Below are 26,271 nucleotides of genomic sequence, written 5' to 3'. Positions count from 1 at the left end.
GTAGCGACATGTTGTATGTGGCCGACGGACTCCTTCGGGAAAGTTCTTCGGAAAGTATTTATAACCCCTTTGGGAAGCATTGTATGGAGGAGATGATATGATTCAAGCATAATGTAATGTTTTGGCATATGCGAATAATAATAAGAAGAGTTCTGCTGTTTGCTGTTCGTATTCATTGTTTGTGTGCGTTTCTTAATTAATCTATGCGGTAAACATTTGGCGCCGTTGCCGTTGCCCGATGGACTTGGTACGCAGGCAGGCGGATATGAATTAAATGCCGAATCAGTTGAACAAAGATAAGAATAAGCTGAAAGAAAAAGATGACATACGTGTTGCACAGGAAAATTTAATTCTGGCTCAGCAGACAGAGCGTTGAAGGAGATTTCAAAAAATTGCCGACGGAAACAAGAGCGCGGAAGGATTGTTGAAGGAGACTCGACAACGGCTTGAGTTGGTGGAAGAAGCGAGGGAGGAGTTTCTGAACCTGCATACGCCACGGGAAGAGAATCCTGACGGAAGGAGATCGACTCGCACGATTCGGAGTGTTGACGGAGCACAAGCGTGGAGTAACCTCTTCGTCCGAGATATACTTTCGGAACAAACAGCTTCGGTTGACGAACCCTCTTCTTCACCAAACAGCGCGGGTGTTGAAAACAACGCGGAAGTAGAAAACAACGCGGGTGTGCAGAACAGCGCAGGTGTCCAGAACAGTGCAGGTGTGTAGAACAACGCGGGTGTTCAAAACAGCGCGGGAGCTCAAAACAGCGCAGGTGCTCAAAACAGCGCGGGAGTGCAAAACAACGTAGGTACACAACAAAACCCTCGACATATAGTGATAATGGCAGGTCCGAAGGAAAAATTGCCTAAATTTGATGGTGATGAAGCAGCTGATCCCATTCGACATTGTAAAACATGTGAAACGATCTAGAGGGCAAATGGCATAACAGATACAAACGAATGGATCTGACAATTTCCTGCTACCCTACGGGGTGTTGCCATTGATTGGTTTACTGATGTCGATCCATAGAAATTAAATAGTTGGGATAACATTAAGGAGTTCATCGCAAAATTTCAACTTTTGCGTGATGATAATGAAATTGTAGCCGAGATATTCAATACCAAGCAAAAGAAAAATGAAACAGTACGGGTCTTTGCTAGGAGATTGAAGGACTTAATCAGTAAAATGGAGAATAAGCCGGCAAATGGGCTCCAGAAAAGATGGTTCATTGAAGGCCTTCACCCGAAGTTGCGGAAAAAGATGAAGATCGTGCCACCATCAACATACAATGAAGCGTACAATTGGGCAATGAACCTTGAAAGTGACCAGAAGACAAAGAAGAAGAAAAATAGCTCGTTTGATTCAAAAGACGATGCATCTTCAGGAGCAGATAGCAGCGATGACGAAAAAAGCAATAAGAAGGTACGGGCCCTCTAGAAGGACATGATGCAGATGATGAAGGAATTCAAAAACATGAACAAGGAGACTAAGGGTAATGACCTATGGTGCACGGAGTGTAAGAAAGAAGGCCATATGAAGGGATCCTACCCGAAAGATCAATTTTGTGAAATCTGCCAAATCCTCGGACACTTGGTAAAGGAATGCCCTTTTAATTTAAAAACAAGGACACCGCAGCAAGTGTTCCTGTCACAGGAGGCATCCCCGTCAGGAGGGAACGGGAACACCAGTACGGAAGGTGCCACATCAGGTGGATACAGAAACAATTGGCGCGGTCCAAACAACAACAACAATAACAACAATGGTGGCAACAACAACAATACAGGTGGAAGGAGTCGAATTCAGTATGATGCGAATGGTCGACCGATTGTTCAATGCCGCGCATGCAATCTATGGGGTCACTTCGCTTGAGAGTGTACAACGGTGAACACACCGAAGTTGTTATGTAGATGGTGTGGACTTGGTGATCATGAAGATGCCAGGTGTCCGAAGTTGGGAGTAAACTTGATCACCGTCAAGACGGACGAAGAAGAGGTTTTGGCCATCACACGGAAGCAAGCGAAAGTGTACCCCGACCCGGCGGAAGAAAAGAAGAGACTGGAGGAAGCACGGGTAGAGATCCATAAAACAACACAGGCAGAAATGACAAACCTGAAGGACACGCTGAGTACTTCCGTACGGAACTACGCAGAACAGAACATTGTACGGCAAATTTTGCAAGCCGAGATACCTGTCAGGATAAGTGATCTATTGCTCACTATGCCTCAGCTCCGATCGACACTCACAAACATCGTTCCCGCTGCTCAACTACCAGGAGAACATGGAAGGAAGCAAGAAAGTGGAGCAAGTACAGTGGACAAAAAGGAGAAGGAAAGTGGCGCAAGTGCAAAAGATCTGATGTTGTTAGCCCTCTCATCCAGACGCCATCCTGCAGTCGTCGAAATGGGAATTCTCGGGACTGTATTGACGGAAACAATTGTGGACGGAGGGTCCGGTGTCACTGTGTTGCTTGAAGACACTTGGAAAAAGTTGGGACAGCGGACATTATGGCCGCCTACATTCCAGCTGCTAACGGCCAATCAACATGGAATCAAGCCATTGGGAGTACTCTCAGCGCAACCAGTGACGATTGGAACACAACTGTTCCTGTTGGACTTTGTCGTTATCCCACTGAAGCGGAGAGGATATGATGCCATTTTGGGCCGCAGGTGGTTGATACAAGCCAAGGCAAAGCACGATTGGAAGAAAAATACTTTATCACTCGAAAGCAAAGGCCGAAAGTATGTCATCGATCTACACACTCAGATGGTTGGAGAAGAAGCTCTATCGTCGGATTCCGAAGGAGAAGATGATGAGAGGAGGCAGAGTATGGGACCCGATCAGGAGGGAGTCCTACGGTTGGAAGGAGATGACGATCTGGATTCAGTAAATGGTCTTTACCACTGGCAGATAGAGGATTATGAGATCTTTCCAAGTTGTAATATGCTAAGGATCGACGAAGGTAAGAAAGAAGGAAATGAATGTTTGAAGGAACACAGAGAAGCCGATGGAGGAAATGAATGTTTGAAGGAACATGGAGAAGCCGAAGGAGGAAATGAATGTCCGAAGGAACATAGAGAAGCCGATGGAGGAAATGAATGCCTGAAGGAACATGGAGAAGCCGAAGGAGGAAATGAATGTTCGAAGCAATACAAAGAAGCCGAAGAAGGAAATGCGGGTATGACTGAAGCTGAAGGACAGAACATACATTACGAACCCAAAAGAAGGAAAGATTCTACTGTACGACTGCGCAGGAAGAAAGTATTACGTCGAACCACAGATATAGCAGAAAGGTACCGACAACAAGGAAGGCACATGATACGGTCTGCACAGGCAACAAAGAGGAAGGGTTCAATAAAAGTTGTAGCAGTACAAAGTGAATGTGTTATAGACGGACAAAAGAGGCAACTGACGGAGTCCATGGTAGTGAACTTCGGGAACAAACTGGGCGATATGGAGATGACACAGAATAGGCGTAGCAGGTTTCAACTCGGACAGTGGAATGAGATCAAACCAGGCAAGTTCAAAGTTAAGTGTGTTGGGCCGTATCAGATCCGAGAAGTAGGGGACAATGGAGCAATAGAATTATGGACTTTGGATGGACAGGAAGTGCCTCAGGCGGTGAATGGCTTGGAGCTGAAGGTATACCACGGCCGAAAGACTTATGCGTCAGAGAATGGCCTTCGGGTGACCCCTTCGTCGTTGCAGACCGACGATGCCGACGGTCCGAGGGAAAACTGACTTTGCTATTGAAAAAAAAGAAAAAAAAAGAAAAAAAAGAAAAAAAGTACCCTATGGATTTTGTCTGCTCACCGTACGACTTTCACTTGGCCTTTGAGTTGTACGGTTTTTAAGTTGGGAGCTACTGTACAGATTTTGGAAACAAAGCACTGTACGGATTCTTAATTGTTCACCGTACGATTTTGGAGGAAGTACGGCTTTCTATTGTACGGATTTTCAGCAAGTGTACGGTTTCCTTTTTGGTGTATGGTTTTCATATTTGAAAAAAAAGTACCGTACGGATTTCATATTTGAAGGGAAGAGGTACTGTATGGTTTCATATTTAAAGAGATTCATAGCTGAAGGGAAGTGCTGTACGGATTTCACAGTGAAGGAAGGAGTACTGTACGGCTTCCATAAGCACCGTATGGATTTCTTAGTGAATGGAAGAATACCGTAAGGTGTACCGCACAATTTTCAGGGAAAGGAGTGCCGTACGGTTTTCAGGAAAAGTACCGTACGGCTTCATACTTGAAGGAGAGTACCGTACGGTTTTTCACATTTGAAGGATGATGTACGGTTTTTTAGATAATTTAATATGTGCAGTACGGTTTCCAAATTTGAAGTACGGTTTTCAAATTTGAAGTACGGTTTTGTAGACAAGATACGGTTTTCATAACTGAAGGGTTGGTGTACGGTTTTGTCGCATTGTACTTTTTTTAAAGAATTTCATATTATAACATTGGGACCACCATACGGATTTTAATAGAGAAGGTTAGCGTACGAAATTTGGAAGTAAAGATAGCGTACGGAAATTACAATTTGGAATGCGAGGTAATTGTACGGATTTTTCAAGCATATCATGTGTACGGATTTGGATTGCAAGATTACAAATTCTGAAGAGTGGGGTTTTTGTGTACGGCTTCTACTTGCTACTTGGTAGCACAGAAGGGTGATAGGAGATTTTCTAAAAAAAAAAAAAATGTCGACAAATCAAGAATGCTCAGAATGAGTATCAGATGATGCCACAGGGTAGAGGAAGAACCAACGATTTCTAGAAAGAGTGTAGAATCGACAGAAAATAACAGAAATGGTGTGTTCCGTGTAGTTTTGTGTGGGTTTCAGAGTGCTAAATTGGTCTTGGTGGCGAGGGGCTGGGGCGTTGCCCCCTGGACCCCCAGTCGTTGTAGATATCAGTCGTGAGAGTCTGACCAATTGAGAAGACTTGGAGCTACTGCAGGCATGGAGTGTTTGTGTACCAGAGGCACTGGGAGTAGGTGTTGGCCGTGAGGCTGTCTTGGTGGATGCGTAGAGAGCTTGGGAGGAGCTGATCATCCAGTTGGAGGCAGTGCAGCGACACTTGGCTCAGGGTACCGAGGAGTTGGAAGCAGAGAAAGCAGCATAGGTGGCTATCAAGGCCAGCTTGAGGAGTCAGTATTGTGTTAGCAAAGATGCAACGGGATGAATGTGAAAGTGATGTGGCAGATCAATATTGTTGTATTTGTTGTTTGAGTTTTGTTCTGTTGTCGTCAGGAGATGACTTTTCTTTTTGGGGGGGGGATGATGTCGTCGGTAGAAATTGTGTATCAACCGACGGGTCCCTTCGGAAAGGTTTTTTGTTATGTAGCGACATGTATGTGGCCGACGGACTCCTTCGGGAAAGTTCTTCGGAAAGTATTTATAACCCCTTTGGGAAGCATTGTATGGAGGAGATGATATGATTCAAGCATAATGTAATGTTCTGGCATATGCGTATAATAATAAGAAGAGTTCTGCTGTTTGCTGTTCGTATTCATTGTCTGTGTGCGTTTGTTAATTAATCTATTCGGTAAACACCAACCACTCTTCCAAATGCCAAAATGAGAAGGAAAACAAAATAGTGAAGATTGCTAAGTGATGCTTTTTGGAGGCAAATATGATGCTTTAAGTGCAAAAATGTGTTCTGGGCACTTTTTGATGGCAATGCTCTTTCGGTATGCAGGGATGCACCTTCGACGCAACAGGTTGCTTGTCAGTGCATTGATGCGTACCCACAAGGAACCCAAGGTATCCGGTTTGTACTTGGCAAGCCCACACTGGGATGCTCCTAAAACAGATATGGGACCAGTTGATGAAATTACTTGAATACATTGGCTTGGGTACATGTGACAGATATATCAACTTCAGTAACAGTGAAAGGATTTGAGCCATGCTCATATAGGAGTGAGCAACAAAGGTGTATTTTCTTTAATTTATACAAACCTATTACTGAGGATCCGATAAAGGTAATATTAGCCATGGAACAACAATATCTTAATATAATGCTTGGAAAAGATTTGTCATAATGGATATATTTAGAGGGACATGACCTAATATCAGCATAACACAGGAGCTTGTCCCTCACTACTGTTCCTCCCCCCGCTATCTCCACCCGCATGCCCATCAATTTTTTCTCCCCTGTGCCTCCAATTTTTTGGGAAAGTACCATGGCAGGGGATGTCCCATGAGTGACCCTTTCCAATGGGGAAATTGGGGAGTCATTCATGGGAACCTAACTCTGAAACAGTTGGAATATCGCTCCATTGTCATGGGGATGGTCAGAGATATCCATTGTAAAAAGAGCAAGTGATGATTTCATAGAGATGTAGAAAGAAAGTGTAGAATTCTGAATTTTGAATGACTTAATACTGCTGTAAAATGAGAGCGTACAAGTGTTGAGTGACTGCTGTAAATTGAAATCACGCATTGCCAAACGACAATGAACAGTCGTAGCCTTTGGGCAGTTTGTTGTAAAAACGTTGAACAACGATCCAATGTTTTCTTTTTCTTTTTGCTGCTATAGTTGAATTGACAAACATGTCACATTGAATATTGAATTTGATACAATATATCAATGATTATACTTGAATGAATATCATAAATAGCCAGACTTGTAAAACATTGAGTTTCCATATATATATATATAGTCCCCAAAAAGTGCCACGTGCTTGCTGGCTCTGTTTCTTCCCCAGTTATAAAGTACTGTAGAATTTAGCTTAATGCTTGAATGCCATATTCCTTTGAAATATGCTTTTATTTATCAGAATGAGTTTAGCTTTAAGAAGCAAACTAATATTAACTTCAAATAGCTGGTTGACTTTACTATAGAGTGAATGAGATAAAAGTTGGAAACTAATTATTTTGTTTTAATTGGAAATCTTATGTCTTGCAGATGTCTTCACTGTGGCATTGGGGAAAGATCTACACCTATGATGCGTCGTGGACCAGCAGGACCAAGATCCCTTTGCAATGCTTGTGGTCTAATGTGGGCCAACAAGGTAGTGTCCCAGTTGTTGATAACTGCTTGTATTATTCTGGAAGACTACTATCACTTTTAAATTTCTAAAACAGTCCTCTGCAAATTCATGCTCTGGTGGAATTTAAAGAGAGGGTTTGATGTCCATCAGCTATTTGATCAATAGGATTGCAATCAGATTTCTAAGTGCCGTGTAGCATGCATAACAGCTGGGGGGATTTTAGAACAGACTCTACATACACATTCAAAATTAAAAAAATGTTGATTTTCTGCAATTCTTTCTCATCTGTTTGTTTTGTATATGGAACATGAAAGTTCAAACTTTTTTTTTGAAGGGTGTTCTGAGGGATCTTTCAAAAAACCCTTCATCCATGGGAAGTCAGCTTCAACCTCTGAGTTCACATGAGCAGGTATTTTGTGTTTTCTTTCATTTCTACCAAATTGTTTTTGAAGCTATATTTTAAATGCAATTTGTGGCAAGCAAAATAAATTATTGCAAAAAAATGGTTAATATTAAAATGAAAAAAATCTTTATTCCCATAGTGGAGAATTATGAGGTAGATTTTAGTTTATCTGCAACAAGTAGATCTTGCTTTACCCAATATTCTGTCTAATGTAAATGTCAAATTTGATAGTTCATCTGTTTACCTTGAATACATCCTTTGTGGTACAGAATCAGATTGATGGAAGGGAAGAGAGCCATGAGACGCAGATGGGAGATGAAAATCAGGTTGCTTCACTTGCAGCCAATGGGGACATTTCCTCATGATATCAGTGGTGGAAATGTTAGTTTATGTACACTGAGACTAGTTTCTATTTGTGTATTTAACTTTACAAGGAGTTGATTATGTGGTACTTTAGGCTTAAGAGCTTCCGAATCTCAAATAGATTTGGAAACACTGTATGAGATTGACCATTGTTTAATTTCTAAAATAGAGTTTCCTTTATATTCAGTATGTCACTGTAGGAAGTAACCATAGATAAATGTTGCAAACACAAAGTATGGAAGAGTAGTTAATTTTATGATCTTTCTTTCTAAGCCGGTAATGGCAAATCAATTTAAGAGCAGTGTCAGATTATTCTAAATCTAACTGTTCTAATATACACAATTTCATTCATTAAATATGTAAACAACATTGAAATTGCAATATTAAAACTTAGTCTGCTTTACTTTAAATTGGCTACCAATGAAAAAAACATTCTGATTCCTTCTTGAAGGTTATGTAATGTTTTATATATAAATATGCTATTTTTTTTTTCCGAGATTTGTGTATGATTGAATTTGATTTTTGCATTTGAAAACAAGTTTATGCCCTCTTTTATCTTCCAATTCCCTGTTATACATTAATTACTGGATTTTTCTTAACTACAGAGTTTGGGGTCTATCTGATTTTCAGACCTAGACATAATGAATTAGAAAATTAGGCTATGTTAACGATAAAAAATATACTAATGGAACAACAGAAAACTAACTTTGAGTAGAGAAAAGGGATCAGTACTGCTGTTTCGGATGTCAAATTTAGAGACCATGTTCACTGGGCAGAATTGCCATTCTTAGTTTTTCTTTATTCATGCAAGTTCTTGCACTTGTATGCTGTTTTCTTTTGACATTTACTTAAAATTGTCTTCTACCTTTTCAGCTTCTTAATTTTTACTTTATTGATAGCTTACAAGTGGTAACTGCTGGTATTCATGGAGTTGTCACGTGGAAAGCATTGAAGCTTGACTAGCTGCAACACTATTCTAATCACTATACCAGCCATGGCATATAATAGTGCTACAAAGCTTCAGAGATCAATCTTAGGTTGGATTTTAATTACATTATAACCTCTAGGTCTAGTCTCTATTTTACCAATGATGGAAATGGTTATTAATCTCATTTAAATCTTCATCCTAGACATTATTAAGTCCTCCGCTGTTCATAAGGAAGTATTACACGTTGCCTACTAGTTTTTCTTCCCTACTAATGAAGAACTTGATGAAGATTTCTACTTCCTGGCATGTTGAAGGGTAAATTATTGATGAATCTGGAAATAGGACAGATACGGGTGCGGATGCATTCTGATGCTCGGATGCATCAGGATGCGTCGTGGATGCTGCCGGAAATCTTGTTTCTCTCCTATGGATGTGCACGGGATGCTTGGGTGAGCATCAAGATAGAATCAGTTGAGCATCTGGGTGCATCCCGTGAGCATCCAGCCATTTTGAGCGCCCAGTCACTTAAGTGACTTATTAAAACACGTGTTTAATAGGTTTTTTAAAAATATTTTTTCTCCTATTTGCCTCAACCCTAAAACGGCCCTAAAAGAGGCTATTCATTGCCATTCATTTTCCTATTACTGTTATTTCAATTTGATTATGCTAATTAATACATAATGGTTTATCTTTGTATATTTCTTATATATTTTTGCACATGCGCGCCCACACACACACACACACACACACACACACACACATTTAATTTTTTTTAATGTATGGGCGCACCTAGAAGAGGAAAAATCTGCGCATCAGCACCTTACAATGCATCAACATCAGAACCAACATCAGCAACTTAGTTTGAGAGAGAGACACTGATTTTTCTGATTCTGTTGTAATAAACAGCTGGGCTGAGGTTTCTACATGCTTGCATGTTGAAGGGGAAATATTCTGTGAATGAAGTAATTAGAGCTCTAGTTGATGACGGGCTTGCCATTGCTGATATATCCCTTTCAACCTCTTGTATCTAGACACCAGTTGCGAGGATTTGAAATTACTACTTTTCTTTATGATGTCAAATTCTGAGTTTTTGTCTTTAGTTGGTGTTGGACTTGTTCAACTGTTGCTTCTAACGTTAGGCAGGTATATTTCATGAAAACATTAGACATATTTGAGAGAGATTTGTAAAGTTCCTGCAAATTCTATGACTGAATCAGAGATTAGATTCAATCTTCTTTCTCTCCTTTCTCTTTTGCTGTAAATAACTTCAAAGTATTTTCTTGAATTAAAATAGAACTATAAATCTGAAACAGTCTTTTCTTCTTCAAGATTTATTTGGGCAGTATTGACTCAGGAGCAGACTTATTGTTTTCTTTTGTGTGCTCTTAGACTTCAACCATACCCATTATAAATAGAGAGACCTAGGGACATGTCCTTAAGGGATATGTCCCTTCCAAAACATTCTTCAACTCATCCTAGAAGTCAGTGACCTTTCCATGAAACAACAAGTTTAATTATAACTTTAACACAAAAGTGTTTTAGTTAAATCCAAACTAGTTCTAAGGATAGACGCCGATATCCCTAAGATGATAATATAAAGAGAGACCTAGGGACATGTCCTTAAGGGATATGTCCCTTCCAAAACATTCTTCAACTCATCCTAGAAGTCGGCAGCCTTTCCATGAAACAACAAGTTTAATTATAACTTTAACACAAAAGTGTTTTAGTTAAATCCAAACTAGTTCTAAGGATAGATGCTGATATCCCTAAGAGGATAATATAAAGACTTTGGATCAATCTATGTCATGTAAGAACAAATCAGACTGATCTAATATCAGAGTAGTAGGATTACAAGTTATAGAGTTAACACTTCCTCTTAACTTGATAATCATACTGAGAGATATCATATCCAGCAACATGAATAAGGATGAACAAGCAAGACTTAACACTCTATATCTATCTGAATCTTCTTAGCATGTAGTATCATAGAACACATGATAAAATGTCATATGACAAAACCTGTGATATGACAAATCACTGCTACTAGTGATAACAATATTGCAAGGAGTACACTATATATAGGATAAATTTGAAGAATAACTTAAGTTCTTCATTTATCCAAGTTGTGACTCATAGATACTAGTATTCTTATATCACGACATGATCCTGAGGTAAGATCTACCAGAACACAGGATAAACTCCAAAAGAAATAAATTTCTTCCTTTATCCAATTTGTGATATATAGACATAGCAATGTCTACATCACAATGTGATCTTGAACACATCTAGATCCTACAGTAGAACTCTTCTATTTAACACATTATCTAAGAGATTGTCATCTCTCATAATGTCTTTTATACAAGATCGTCACCTCTTAAATAATGAATACAAATGGTGGAGCTCATAACAGTCAATAGCCCGGCAATAAAATTATTTTATTAATAATTTAAAGAATACAAATGGATTACAATTCAACCATACCAAGTCTTCTCGTCAAGTGGTCTATCTTCACTCTAGATAAAGGTTTGGTATGTTTGCTGTTTGATTTGTAGTACAAATGCATTCTAATTTTATAGTATTTTTGTCTACCATATCTCTTACATAATGGTAAATAATTTCAATATGCTTGGACTTGTCATGAAAAATTGGATTTATTGAAAGCTTGATGGAACTCTGCTCATCACAATGAATAATCGTAGGATTCATGGCTTGCCCAAATAATCCCACAAGTAACTTCTTTAGCCAAACTGTTTCTCAAGAGGCCATCACTACTGCAATGTATTTGGCTTCTGTGGAGCTTTGAGTTACTGAAAACTGCTTTCTGCCTATCCAAGATATCATAGTTGATTTTAAACTGAAACATCGTGAAGCACTTTTTCTGTCTTTAACACTTCCACCCTAATCTGCATCGGTGAATCCATGTAAATCTAAATCAACTTTCTCATATTTGAGCTCAAAATTATGAGTGCCTTGTAAGTATCTTATAATGTGTTTAACTGCAACTAGGTGAATCTCCTTTGGCTCACACATAAATTGACTTAAGGCATTAACAACATAGCAAATATCAGGTTTTGTGTTTAACAAGTACATAAGGGACCCAATCATCTGTCTGTAGAGTAGAATATATAGAAGGTGATTGTAGTGCTATTTTTTCAAGTTTATGTAGATTAGTCTCTATTGGAGAAGCCATAGACATACAATTCCACATTCCAAATCTGTTCAAAATATCTGATGTATACTTCCCTTGATTAAGTATAATGCTATCAGAATTCTATTGTGCTTCTAGTCTTAGGAAGCAATGAAAGAGTCCCAAGTCTTTCATCTTGAAATCTCTAATTAGATTTTTCTTGCATTGATCTATGAGATGATCATCACCTATTATTAGTAAATCATCAACATACTATATCTGAATTATTATATCATCTTTATCTTTTTTATAATATAAATTTGGATTGGCTTCATTTTTGGAGAATCGTAAGCTGGTGAAATACTTATCAATTCTTTCATACCAAGCCCTTGGAGCCTGCTTAAGTCCATAGAGATCTTTCTTGAGCTTGCAGACAAAAACGTTAGGATCATGAGTTTCAAATCTTTCAAGTTGTTCCAAATATACTACTTTTGTGATCTTTCCATTTAGGAATGCTGTTTTTACATCCATTTGATGTACTTTTTTTACATCCATCTGATGTACTTTCCATCCCTTTAATGTTGCAATTGCTAGGACTGCTCTTAAAGAGGTATATCTGACAACAGGAGCAAAAGTTTTTTCATAATCAATCCCTTCTTTCTAAGAGAATCCACTGGCTACAAATCTAGCTTTATATTTCTCAATGCTACCGTCAGCAGCATGCTTTATTTTAAATATCCACTTGGAAGAAACAACTGTTTTTCATTTAGGTCTTGGAACAATTTCTCAAACATCATTCTTTATAATAGATTGGTATTCTTTTGCCATAGCTTCTTTCCAAGCTGTATGTTTAATAGCATCTGAAGGATTGGTTGGTTCTATTTTGGACAAATCGTTCATGTTTGCTGTATAACTAGAAAATCTTTTGAGTCTTTTGTTTTTTCTGACTCTTCTAGAAGGTGCAACAAAGTCTTGTGCTTCCTCGACTGTTTTAATGACCCAAAGTGGTCTTTTCTTAGAGTTTTGAGTTTCTCCAAGATTTTGATTTTGAATTTCATCTTCAATTTCTTATATGTTCTCCCTCTGAGACTCAAGACTTAGTATTTCTTTCAGAACTAGGTAAAGGAGAAGGTTCTTTAGAATTTAGGGCTCTTTTGAATGCTAAATCTTCTTCAAAAATTACATCCCCACTAAGTTCAATACTTTTATGTCCAGGTATGAAAATTCTATATGTTTTAGATGTTTCACTATACCGTACAAAAATACTTTTCCTCTCGGAGGGTTCTAACTTAGTTCTCTTTTCTTTTGGAACATGGATATATACAGGGCACCCAAAAATCCTAAGATGACTTATATTAGTTTAATCTTAGTAAAAACTTTTTCAGGAGTTTTATCTTTAAGGTAGGAGTGAGCGCTTCTATTTTGAATATAGACAATAGTGCAAGAGACTTTTGCCCAAAGATAATATTCTAGGTTTTGATCAAATATCATAGCGCTAGCAACTTCTATAATTGTTCTATTCTTTTTTTCTGCTACCCCATTTTGTTCTGGATTATAAGGAATGATGTACTCCCTCTTAATTCCTATTTCTTTACAAAACCTTTTAAACAAATTTGAGGTGTATTCCCCTCCATTATTAGTTCTAAGAGTTTTAATTTTCTGTTTTGATAAGTTTTCAGTTAATGTTTTGAATTCTTTAAATCTCTGTAGGATTTCTTCTGATTCTTTGCATTTTAAAAAGTAAATCCATGTTTCCTAGACAAGTCATCTATGAACAAAATATAGTACCAAAATCCTCCAAGAGAAGGAACAAACATAGGTCCACATAAATATGAATGAATTAATTCGTAAACATTATTTGTTTTTCTAGTGCTATCATGAAATGGACTTTTGGCGTTCTTACCTAGAGTGCACTCTTTGCATATGCTTGAGTGGTCTTTATTTAGTTTAGGTAAATGAGTAACCATCTTCTCCATAGTTGATAAAGTTTTGAAATTTAGATACCCTAATCTTCTGTCATATTTCATTTATGTCTGTAGCTTCATGAATTAATGTTTGAATAGGTTGACTAGATTATGAATTTAATTCATACAAATATCCTTTTCTCTGACCAATCAACTTTGCTTTCTTAATTGAGGAGTTCTTTGCCCAATTTATTACTTTATTATCCATGAATGCAACATTATGCCCATCATCTTCAAGTGATGTAATCGAGATTAAATTTCTTTTTAGTTCTAGTACGTAGAGTACTCTTTTGAGGAGAAAAGAATTTTCTGATTTTAGTTTTAAGGTGTATTTTCTAATTTCTTCAACGGAATGTGCTAAATTATCACCAATGGTAACTTCACCATTAACCTCTTTTGATATAGAGTCTAATGCTTCTCTGTATCTTGTTATATGTCTAGAAGATCCACTATCAATTACTCATGCTTTACTTGAGATTTCATTTGATAGTGATGAATACAATACACGATTCCTAGGATCATAGTTATCTTCTTCCCTAGTAACATTTGTACAGTTCGCTTGTTTAGAATTCTCAGGACAATTAGATCTGTAGTGTCCAAACTTTTCACATTTGAAACACTTTATTTTGGATAGATCTTTTTGGGTTTCCCATTCTTTTGATTTCCCCTTTTCTTCTTGAAATGCTTTTGCTTGCCTTTATAGGAGTTTGTATTAAAACATGAAGTTCTTCATCTTTTGTTTTCGATTTTCCTCCTTTCTTTAATTTTTTGAATTTTTTTTGAAGACAATCCCCCTTAAGTCTGTTGAAGTCAGGAAGTTTATCTCTACCACTTATTCCTTGTTTAAAAGTTTCCCATAAATCTGGTAATCCATCTATAGCCATTAGTGTTAGTTCCGTATCACTAATGATGATTCCTATACTTGAAAGTTCATCTCTTATGCTGGCAACCCTTAGGAAGTAAGAATCCATTGATTCTCCTTTCTTTATTTGTATGCGATTTAGTTGCCTTTTCAGTGCAAGAAGTCTAGTTGCATTGTTGACCTCATATGCATTTAGTAGTGCATTCATCATAGCAAATGCTGTTTGATGTTTTGTAAGCATGGGTATGATATCATTTTTCACTCCATCTAATATGATTTGAATGACTTTTCTATTTCCTTTGATCCAGAAGGATTTATGATGTTCAACTGTAGGTTTTTTGGATGCTTATTCAACAAATTGTTTTCCATCATTTTGTTAAGAATCATCATGATTTTGAATTTCCAGGCATTGAAATGTTCTTTCCCATCAAACCTGTCCCTGGGTTTGATTGTGTATGCCATTGAAGATAGTAGATACATGTTATATATATAAAGTCCGATTACTGAATTTTGCAAAGCCTAGTTTCGACTACCAGAGCTTTGAGCCCATTGTAGCTAGACTCCAGTTGCAAGAATCTAAAATTACTATTGTTCTTTATGGTGTCAAATTCTGAGAGTTACTCTGTAGGTTGTTGTGGACTTGTTGAACTGTCGCTTCTGATATTAGGTAGGTATATCTCATGAAAAATGCTAGACATATTCAAGAGAGGAATCATAAACCTAGTATTGTATACTCTAGGTAAATGTGGGCATCCCTCAAGTCATATTTAGAATTTGTATTGTTAAATTGGAAAACTGATAGCCAGTGAAATTTTTGATGTAGATCGAAGTGTAGTTTCTTTTTCATGGACCAAAAGAGTGGCTATAAATATTAAGTCAGTCATCAAGATCTGATGATTTGTGATGGGCTTGAAACACTTAGTTACATCATTTTTGAAGGATTCATAGAGTGGCTGAATCCAAGATATTGATTGTCTCTATCACTATTTTGTGGTTTCCAATAATCCTCTTAGAACCTTGCAAGTAATCTTCCATCCCCCGAAGGCAAGATATATGAAATTCATTTTATGCCCAAATTTATTGATGAGCCACGAGTTTTCAATACATTTGTCTTCCACTAACCACTTTTTTGGTTCTGTTCTGTTTTGCCAACAACTTGTGCCTTGAACATGTCCCACTGACTAAGGGCTGAAGTTGGTAGCCGAACAAAGTATAATGATCTATGTTTCACTTACACTTCCCACGTTAGTAGTGTCAAAGGTTTAACATCTTTCCACAATTAAAATGGAAGACTCTATGGTTATGTTACCTAGTCGGTAACCAAACAGAACAAAATCATCTATGAATTAGCTACCTTGTCACTGAAAGGATCAAATGACATGAAAGGGATGCAGGCCCACAAAAATGACAAAATTACAGGCATTAACAAACACTTTTTGTTGGTAAACTGGCCATGCGATATCTTGGAGTTTCAAAAGACATATACTCAGTGTTTATTGTACTATTTTGTTTTCCTTTCATTTAGTACCTCTCTCCCCCATCCTTCAAAATGGTTTCAAATCTTATCATTTTAACAATTAATATTGGTGTTGTTGATTCCAAGTGCACAAAAATGGATACCCGTCAAGATGACCTAACAAGTTTGTCTCGTATGTTGTGCACAAGGTATAGGTCTTTTGGCAATCCACCTCCTATAGTATTTGTCCAATTTAAAATACAACAATGCCTATAGATATCTTAAAATTTTGACTTCAATTGATCATTTTGTTTGGGGAATTCCCTCTACATACTTGCACTAAGAATTTGCTAACAAAACTTGGGTCCCTTAGAGCCCAACTTGAAAATATCCAAAACCTCACTAAGGGGTTTTTCCTTTTCTGGGTTATGGAAGGAAGCCGTGTTGATGCTATTTTGAAACACAACCCTTGTTATGTGTAGAGTTCTAAAAGTTTTTTCCTTATTTTTTTGTGAGATTTAGTTGTCTTTGAGCAAGCTTACTAGGCCTTGGTTTGAATTGACTTTCTTAGTTTCACCCTACTTTATTGTCTTTTTTTGAATTCTGTTCTTGCCTCTTTAGGCAAAGTCCTTTGTGTTCAACTGTATGATTTTTAACGTATATCTACAAAAGTATATTTCTGTGAATTTGATCTCAAAATATCTAAAAGATTTATTAGTATATAAATTGGCTGGATATGCCCTACTCAGAGTGAATTATCTCAATTTACTGGTTGCATACTACGTAAGCCAACTCTTTGGTCATGAAATCTTAGACTGTCCCCTAAGTTTCAAAATACCCGAAGGAGGATGGACTAGTGGGGAGCAACAAGATTACTTATTACCAATGAGCTAGAAATCCATCCTCCAATAGTGGGTTGCACAACTACATTAAAACCTCTTTGGTAGTTTGATTTCAAAGCCTTTAGAATAGGAAAAATAGATCATTGCTCACTAGCATAATGTGGAGTCATCCAAAGAGGTGAGTAAACCTTGATTTATTACAAAGCCACTTTTTGCTAGTGTTTTATTATCTCATAGAAAAATATTGCCTTCCTCTTGATGCCAAGTGAATTTAAGGCTTCCTTACTATACAATAACTGAAAATTAACACTGACAAGTAATTTAAAGAATAATGACAGAGGACTTTAGATAATGTTACATCAAATGACACTGCTTGTATTTTGCATGTATTATCTTTGATGTTTTCCAAGTCAATGAAATCTTCCATAATACATAGGATAACCAAATGGTATACCCACATAGGGGCATGACTCTACATGGCTTATGCTATATAGGGTTATGACCCTACTTGGATAACAAGTTGAGTTATCTATTTATAATAATTGCTAGTCAACTTGACAATACTTGAACGATAGTATAAGTGTTATATATTGTATGACATGGAGGAATAGGGATATGTAGGTCCCAATCCAATCAATAATCATTACAATGGGCCGAGTATGAGTTATGTGGGCTGTTAAATGCACAAACTTCGCTACAAACTATAGATGACAATCATTGTCAATCACCAAGGAACATGCAATTAGTTTTTCTCTCTAATTTAATACACTTAGATATGTATGTATGTACACACACACACACACACACACGTGTGTGTGTGTGTGTGTGTGTGTGTGTGTGAGCACGTGTATATAATGATCAAACTTCAAGACTCGATTGATGCCATGTTCTTAACACTCCCTCTTAGTGAGGTAGGATTTAAATAACTCAACCATATTTGTGTTTGTTCCTCAAAATATCATTAATCTCATAATCTTCTAATATGAGCATCTGCATCAGTATGCTTATCAACAAGTATATCTTATAAAGGTACGAGATATCTAATTTATGATACATTCCAGGATAATAATTGAATATAGTCTACCAAATAACTATCTTGATCTCGAAAACCACATGATGGTCTCTATCATGAAATGTATCACAATCTATGGCATACTTTGGGGAAACAACTTAATGAAGTCTATCATGATACATTAATTATCATGACCTCCAACACATTCCAAGACAACAATTTAGTGTATATTATCATGATACACAACGTATAGGTCTTTTGAAAATCCACCTCCTATGGTATTTGCCCAATTTAAAATACAACAATGCCTATAGATATCTTAAAATTTTGATTGGGGAATTCCCTCTAAATACTTGCACTAAGAATTCGCTAACAAAACTTGGGTCCCTTAGAGCCCAACTTAAAAATATCCAAAACCTCACTAAGGGGTTTTCCCTTTTTCGGGTTATGGAAGGAAGCTGTGTTGATGCTATTTTGAAACACAACCCCTGGTATGTGCAGAGTTCTAAAAGTCTTTTCCTCATTTTTTCATGAGATTCAGTTGTCTTTGAGCAAGCTCACTAGGCCTTGGTTTGAATTGACTTTCTTAGTTTCACCTTGCTTTATTGTCTTTTTTTGAATTGTGTTCTTGCCTCTTTAGGCAAAGTCCTTTGTGTTCAGTTGTATCATTTTTAATGTATATCTACAAAAGTATGTATCCGTGAATTTGATCTCAAAAAATCTATAAGATTTATTAGTATATAAATTGGTTGGATATACCCTACTCAGAGTAAATTATCTCAATTTATTGGTTGCATACTATGTAAGCCAATTCTTTGGTCACGAAATCTCAGACTGTCCCCGAAGTTTCAAAATACCTGAAGGAGGATGGACTAGTGGGGAGCAACAAGATTACTGATTACCAATGAGCTAGAAATCCATCCTCCAATAGTGGGCTGCACAACTGCATTAAAACCTCTTTGGTAGTTTGATTTCAAAGCCTTTGGAATATGAAAAATAGATCGTTGTTCACTAGCATAATGTGGAGTCATCAAAAGAGGTGAGTAAACCTTGATTTATTACAAAGCCACTTTTTGCTAGTGTTTTATCATCTTATTGAAAAATATTGCCTTCCTCTTGATGCCATGTGAATTCAAGGCTTCCTTACTATACAATAACTAAAAAATAACACTAACAAGTAATCTAAAGAATAATGACAGAGGACTTTAGATAAGAGTACATCAAATGACACTGCTTTTATTTTGCATTTATTATCTTTGATGTTTTCCAATTCAATGAAATCTTCCATAATACATAGGAGAACCAAATGGTATACCCACATAGGGGCATAACTCTACATGGCTTATGCTATATAGGGTTATGACCCTACTTGGATAACGATCCGAATTATCTATTTGTAATAATTATTAATCAACCTGACAATACTTGAATGATAGTATAAGTGTTATATATCATATGACATGGATGAATAGGGATATGTAGATCCCAATCCAATCAATAATCATTACAATGGGGCAAGTATGTGTTATGTGGACTGTTAAATGCACAAACTTCATTGCAAACTATAGATGAGAGTCATTGTCAATCACCAAGCAACATGCAATTCGTTTCTCTCTCTAATTTAATACACTTAGATATGTATGTATGTACACACACACACACACACACACACACACACACACACACACACGTGTGTGTGTGTGTGTGTGTGAGCATGTGTGTATAATGATAAGACTTCAAGACCCGATTGATGCTATGTTCTTAACACTCCCTCTTAGTGAGGTAGGATTTGAATAACTCAACCATATTTGTGTTTGTTTCTCAAAATATTATTAATCTCATAATCTTCTAATATGAGCATCTACATCAATATGCTTATCAACAAGTATATCTTAGAAAGGTACGAGATATCTAATTTATGATACATTCTAGGATAATAATTGAATATAGTTTACCAAATAACTATCTTGATCTCGAAAACCACAAGATGGTCTCTATCATGATAAGTATCACAATTTGTGGCATACTATGGGGAAACAACTTAATGAAGTCTATTGTGATACATTAATTATCATGACCTCCAACACATTCCAAGACAATAATTTAGTGTATTCTATCACGATAACAAATCAAGAACTCGAGCAAAAAATTTAGTTGATCTCTAAGCTTTGTTGCCTATTAGTGTCCAACACTAGTTAGTCATTTTCTAGGAAGCATTGGTCGGTCATCACTGCAATTGAGTCACCTAATGAAGGCCGAGTTACATGGACTTGTTTATATTTTCATTACATGCAAAACAAGTCAAAGGTTGTTGAGCACCCCATTGTAGATTGAGTCACAATATATGCTGAGTAACAAATATGAGAGCTGAGAAAAGAAGAGATGGTTTATATCGAGTGAGTTAGTATTTGCCAAGCCTATAGGAGTGAGTCAATTTTGACATATGTGTTTGTAATGGCACAAACACTTACGTAAATCATTTTGGTTGAATTCTATATGATATTTATGGATTGTAGAGACAACTAAGGAGTTAATTACATGTTTTGTAAGAGGACATCAATCCCTAGGAAGGAAGAGCAACCAATCAAAAAATTAGAAGGACTAAGCAGAAAGAATGAATTTTGGATTGTTGATTATGATCTAGAACCTTCCACAACTATCTATTTAAGAAGGAACCAAGACCTAAATCAGTGTGTGTGCAAAGGATGATCATGTATGGGCATTAAGGATAAGAAAAGAGTGAAGTAAGGCTAAGTTTGATAGAGCAACTTAGCAGTGAAGAAAAAAAACAATTTAGATAAAGAGATCAATTAAAAAAAGGAAAGAGGAGATCCATAATCTGGCATCAAGTGCTAACCATAGGATCAAGTACTGAGACATTATAATAAGTGCATCAGGGAAAATCTCTCAATAAAGTGGTTTTGATAGACCTAGTTAAATCTCCTAACAAAGTGCTCACTTCATTATGAGTTCAAATCCTTTAATCAAGGTACACTTAATAGTCTTGTAAGGATCTTAATAGGGTAGAGCCCTCGTAGGGTATATCATCAATAGTGATCAAAATTGTAGCCATAACAAGAAAAAATTATTGTTGCAGCAGTGAAGATTTGTGGGTGTCATCTCCACCCTAGTTTTACCTTCACCTTGGAGGGTTTGTGGGTAACCAAAATCTTTGTTTTATGTGTTTCATTTTACTTTTCATGTTGATAGATGTGATGCATAGTTAAATCTATTTTATAGTTTCAAATGATTCATGATCTAAGATTGAGATGGATTAGGAGTGAATGCAGTCAATCTATATTTTTTAAAGAGTTAAAAGTTTTATAGATCCTGATTCACCCCCCCTCTCAGCATCTTGCATCCCAATAAGACTTACAAAGACTTCCAATAATAGTATTATTATTTTTGGGACATCTAGGACAACAATCTAATGTAGTCTATCATGATACATTTCATTATCATGATCTTTAACACATTCCAGGACAAAAACTTAATGTAGTCTTTCGTGACAACCGATTAAACTATTGCTAAGATTGTCACCTTACAATAATGACCTTAGAAATACATCAAATGAAAGATCATCACCTTTCTTGACATAATCCACATATGAAACATTATAACTCTTTTAACATTTAAAATATAAATAGATTAAATTGAAACATGAATAAAACTCAACCTTAGGAATTATAATTACATTTTAGTCATACCAAGTTTACCTCTAAAGTACTCAAATTTCAACTTTGTAAGAGGTTTAGTGAATATGTCAATATTTTTCTCTTCAGTGCTGATATATACCAACTTTATAACATCCCTATCTACCATATATCTTATGTAGTGGTAGGGAATTTCTATGTGTTTGGATATGTTGTGAAAAATTGGATTAACTGACAATTTGATGCAACATTGACTATCACAATGTATAACTATGAGATTCATGGAATTCCCAAATAGTCCAACCAATAATTTACTGAACCATACTTCTTCTTCAGCTCCCATAGAGCTGGCTATGTATTCTTCTTAAGTATAACTTTGAGTAACTAATGATTTCTTTCTACTGAACCAAGATATCATAGTAGATCCAAGGTTGAAACATCTTGTAGTACTTTTACGATCAATGGAACAACTAACATAGTCAAAATCTGAATTCCCTTGAAGTTGTATCTTAACATTTGTCATATTTTAGACCAAGTCCAATGGTACTATGCAAAGTATCTCAAAAAATGTTTGATTTTAATTAGAAGTATCTTCTTAGGTTCACACATGAATTGACTTAATACATTTTTTGCATAAAAAATATCAAGGTGAGTATTCACTGAGTACATTAGAGATCCAATTATCTGTTAGCAGTAGGTGAGATTTGTAGATCCAAATTCAAATACATCACTTTTAAGATTATGAAGATTTTTTTTCTATCCTAGTAGATAATGGTTTACAAAACTAAAATTGTAATAATTTTTATGTTTTCATTGATGCCAAACTTCAATAGTAAGACATTTACTAACAATGTAGAGTGCCATATCAGTTGATTGATGAAGAGGATTTGAAAAGGAAGATAATTCAATAAACTAGTGAAATTATTGAGTAAAGAGGAGCAAGTATGTTGGAATTACATTGAGCACTTGATCAGCTAGTCTTTGACAAGGTAATGTGTTGTTTAATCATTATATGAAGTGAAGAAGACGATTGAGTTGATGTATAGAAGAGAAGACACAATGTTGAGTAAAACACTAGCCTTGACTAAATGACACTTTTATAGGTCAATGAAGCAGAAGATTAAGGAAATTAAGAGATAGCCAAGAAAATTGTATCAACCAAGTAATAGTTATGGTTGAGCAAGATGAAGAAAAAATTATAGTAGCGATTGAGTGTAACAAAGATTGAGAAAGCTAGTGAAATATGAGATAGAATAGTAGAGGCCGAGCTATACAATGTTGACCGAGAAAAAGAACATAGTGATGATCGAGTGTTAGCAAAATAATAAATTGTGAAAGAATCAAGTTTGCTGCTGACATAGTTAAATTTTTGGATTGGTGAGAATGTATGGATGATTAGGATTGATGAGATGACATATTTAATCCATGTATTGAGTTTTTTATATAATCAAAGGAAATGATTTAAAGAGAAGTTTCTAGAAATGTCAAGAGAGGAGAAGAAGGACAAAATGATGGACAAATTCAATGAATCTGATGAAACCCCAAGATCTATGATGATGTTTAAGTGGAAAAAGATCAAAGCTACCTATTTAATGAGGCATAAGGGATGTTTTGTAAGGTTTTTTTGTTGTTGATTGACAATGTTTGTGGAGAACATGTGAAGAAAATAGTAGCAGAGGAAAAGTGAGAAGAATGGTGAAGTGTGATTACTTGAAGGGTTGTCAAGAAGATCAGAGATGGAGATCATAATGAATTTTCTAGTCAATGAACCAAAAAATGAGCCAAATGGAGATTTGGATTTGAAAAGTGAGTTGTATCTTAATAGATCAAACCTAGCTGTTACTTTCTAACCATTGTGGTAGTCAAAATCCTTTAACCAAAGTTGACCTAATAGTCATTTGTAAATCATTTAATCAAGGTGACACTCTAATGTAATGATCTAAAGAACTCTAACTAGACCAATCCTAACAAGCAAATCAAATCCTTTAATAGGGTCACACCCAAGAACGTATTTTGTAACCTTTAACAAGGTTGGCTCTTAACCGAACTCACTTTAGAAGAGTGAAAAGTGGTAGTATGTTACATGGTGGTTTTTCCCAAATGGGTTTCCATGTTAAGTCTCGGTTTCATAATTGCGTGAATGTTATTTTCATGATGCTTGTTATTTACTGTTATTTCTATTAGTCAACATATACTAAATACAAAGCTAAGTGATAAATGAATAAGTAACTTTGCCAATGATTTTATATATTGACCGAGTGGTTTTATGAGTTTGAATAAGCTATTTGAAGTTATTAAAAGTTGAATTGGTACATCTAGACCCAATGATAATTGATTCATCCCCATCTCAGTTATTCTATCATTCTAACACCATCATCCCAAATTTTCTCAAGATGTCAATAATATATTTCCTTGATTTAGGAAAATGTGGTTCTCCTTTTGCCATTCCTTTTTAGACCTAGAAAATAGTGCAGAAGACCCAAATCTGTCAATTCAAATTGAGACAGAAGATCCTATTTTCATTTTACAATAAGATGATCTTCCCCTATTATCAATGAATTATCAACATATAGAACAAGAATTAGCATGTCACCATTTGATATTTTGATGTATATACAAGGATTAACTTCATTTTTGAAGTATCCTAGTTTGGTAGGATAACAATCTATCCTTTCATACCATGCCTTGGGGGCTTGTTTAAGACTATAGAGAGACTTCTTAAATTTACCCACATAGGATTTTTTGTCATGAGTAACAAAGCCTTTGGGTTGTTCTAGATATATTTATTCATCAATAACACCATTCACCAAAGTAGTCTTTACATCCATTTGATGTATCTTCCATCCTTTGGATGCTACAATACAAATAATGGTTCTTACAGAGGTGTGTCAAGCAACAAGAGAAAATATTTCTTCATAGTCAATTACAACCTTTTGGGGAAACCCCCTAGCAATGAGTCTGGCTTTGTGTTTTTCAATACTACCATTTGGCTCATGTCTAATTTTGAATAATCATCTTGAGGAGATAATTGATTTGTCTTTAGGTCTAGGTATGATATCCTAGATATCGTTCTTTAATATATATTGATATTCCTCAATATTACATCCTCCCAAGCTTAACATGTTAAGTCCTCTTCAACACTAGATGGTTCAAATTTGACGAGTTTGGATATAAGAGAAACATAACATGAATGACTACTTGTTTTCTTACTTTGTCTAAAGATTTCATTAGGTGCTACATTATTTTCTTTAGTCATCTTCCTTTCCCATAGTAGCCTTTTCTTGTTGTTATGGATTTCAACATTTTCAGTATTAGATGATAAGAGTTCATGATCTTCTGAACAATTCCCTCTCTAAGTCTCAACTATAGGATTTTCATCTAAGTCTATAGTTAGTTCTACATTTGATTCTTTAATATTTTTAGAAAGTTTATATGCTATATCTGTTAGAAATTTTTTCAACACTCCTCTTGGGATTCTTGATAAGGGCTTGACCACCTCCTGTGTATTGTAAGTTGAGTGGTTTTATCGGGCATTATAGATTAGTCTTTTGGTGCAACAACAATCCCACTCTAACAAGTGATATCAAAACTTGGTCACAAGTTTGAATCCTCAAACTCTCGAGTAACATCGAGGGGAAGATTGTTAGAAACTTCTCTTAGGATTTGTGACACGGGCTTAACTGCCTCCTGTGTACTATAAGTTGAGTGGTTGTATTAGACATTGATAGATTAGTCTTTTGGTGTAACAAAAACCCCACTCTAACAGTATCTTCTTTATTAAATTTGACATCTCTATTAATTTCAACATATCTTTGTCTTGGAATATAAACTCTCTAACCTTTAGAGAATTCACTATACTAAGAAAATATGCCTTTCTTCCTAGAGGGTTCTAGTTTGGACCTATTTTCTTTAGGGACATGAATATACATTGAACAAATAGAAATTCTTAAGTGACTTAGATTTGGTTTGTTTTCTGTAAAGGCTTCTTCAAGAGTTATATTTTTCAGGATTAAATGAAGACATCTATTTTGGATTTATACTATTGTATTTAAGGCTTCAACCCAGAATGAGATGTGAAGATTTTGATCATGCATCATGGCTTAAATTGATTCAATGATAGCTATGTTTTTCCTTTCTTCCACTCCATTTTGTCATAGATTATAAGGTATTGTATTGTCCCTCTTAATCCCAACAAAGTGCAAAATTCTTTAAATTTTTTAGAAATATATTCACCCCCATTGTCTAAACCTTAGAGACTTGATTTTGTTCCCAGTTTGACTTTCAACTAATGCATTAATTCTTTAAATTTCAATAGTACTTCATTTGATTCTTTTATTTTTAGAAAATAAATCAAAGTTTTCCTAGAGCATCAACAAAAATCATATAATACCAAAATACCCCTAATGAGGGTATTGACACTGGACCACACCAATTAGTGTGGATAAGTTCTATTACAACTTTTAATTTATGTTCACTATGTGAATAATATCCTTTGGAGTTCTTTCCTAAGGCACATCCTTTGCAGGTTCGAATATGATCAAATTTTAGATGAGGTAATCTTGTCCCATTTTTTTCTATGGAGGGTATGATACAAAAAATGGAGGTGACCTAACCTTCTATGCAAAATTTCCTTAGTATTAGAAACTTCATGATTTAGTGTAAGATTTTGAT

General features: G+C 35.9%; 1 protein-coding gene across 3 annotated transcripts in view; it reads left to right on the top strand.

Moving 5' to 3' along the window:
* Window positions 1-8,166, top strand: part of LOC149537615 (GATA transcription factor 28-like) — a 107,665-nt gene extending 99,499 nt beyond the window's left edge. For all 3 annotated transcript variants that reach the window (XM_089798985.1, XM_089798987.1, XM_089798986.1), the window contains exons 6-8: window positions 6,906-7,011; window positions 7,325-7,399; window positions 7,663-8,166. In XM_089798985.1, coding sequence (XP_089655111.1) covers window positions 6,906-7,011; window positions 7,325-7,399; window positions 7,663-7,758 — 277 coding nt within the window. In that variant the 3' untranslated portion in view covers window positions 7,759-8,166. The remainder of the gene's footprint in view (window positions 1-6,905; window positions 7,012-7,324; window positions 7,400-7,662) is intronic.
* The last annotated feature ends 18,105 nt before the right edge of the window (window positions 8,167-26,271 follow it).

This window comes from Cupressus sempervirens, chromosome 9 (genome assembly GCF_028749045.1).
Source record: "Cupressus sempervirens isolate cs-2001-9-10 chromosome 9, ASM2874904v1, whole genome shotgun sequence".
Taxonomy (NCBI): Eukaryota; Viridiplantae; Streptophyta; class Pinopsida; order Cupressales; family Cupressaceae; genus Cupressus; species Cupressus sempervirens.
Note: the sequence above shows the minus strand (reverse complement) of the source record. Positions and strands in the feature narration are given on the sequence as shown.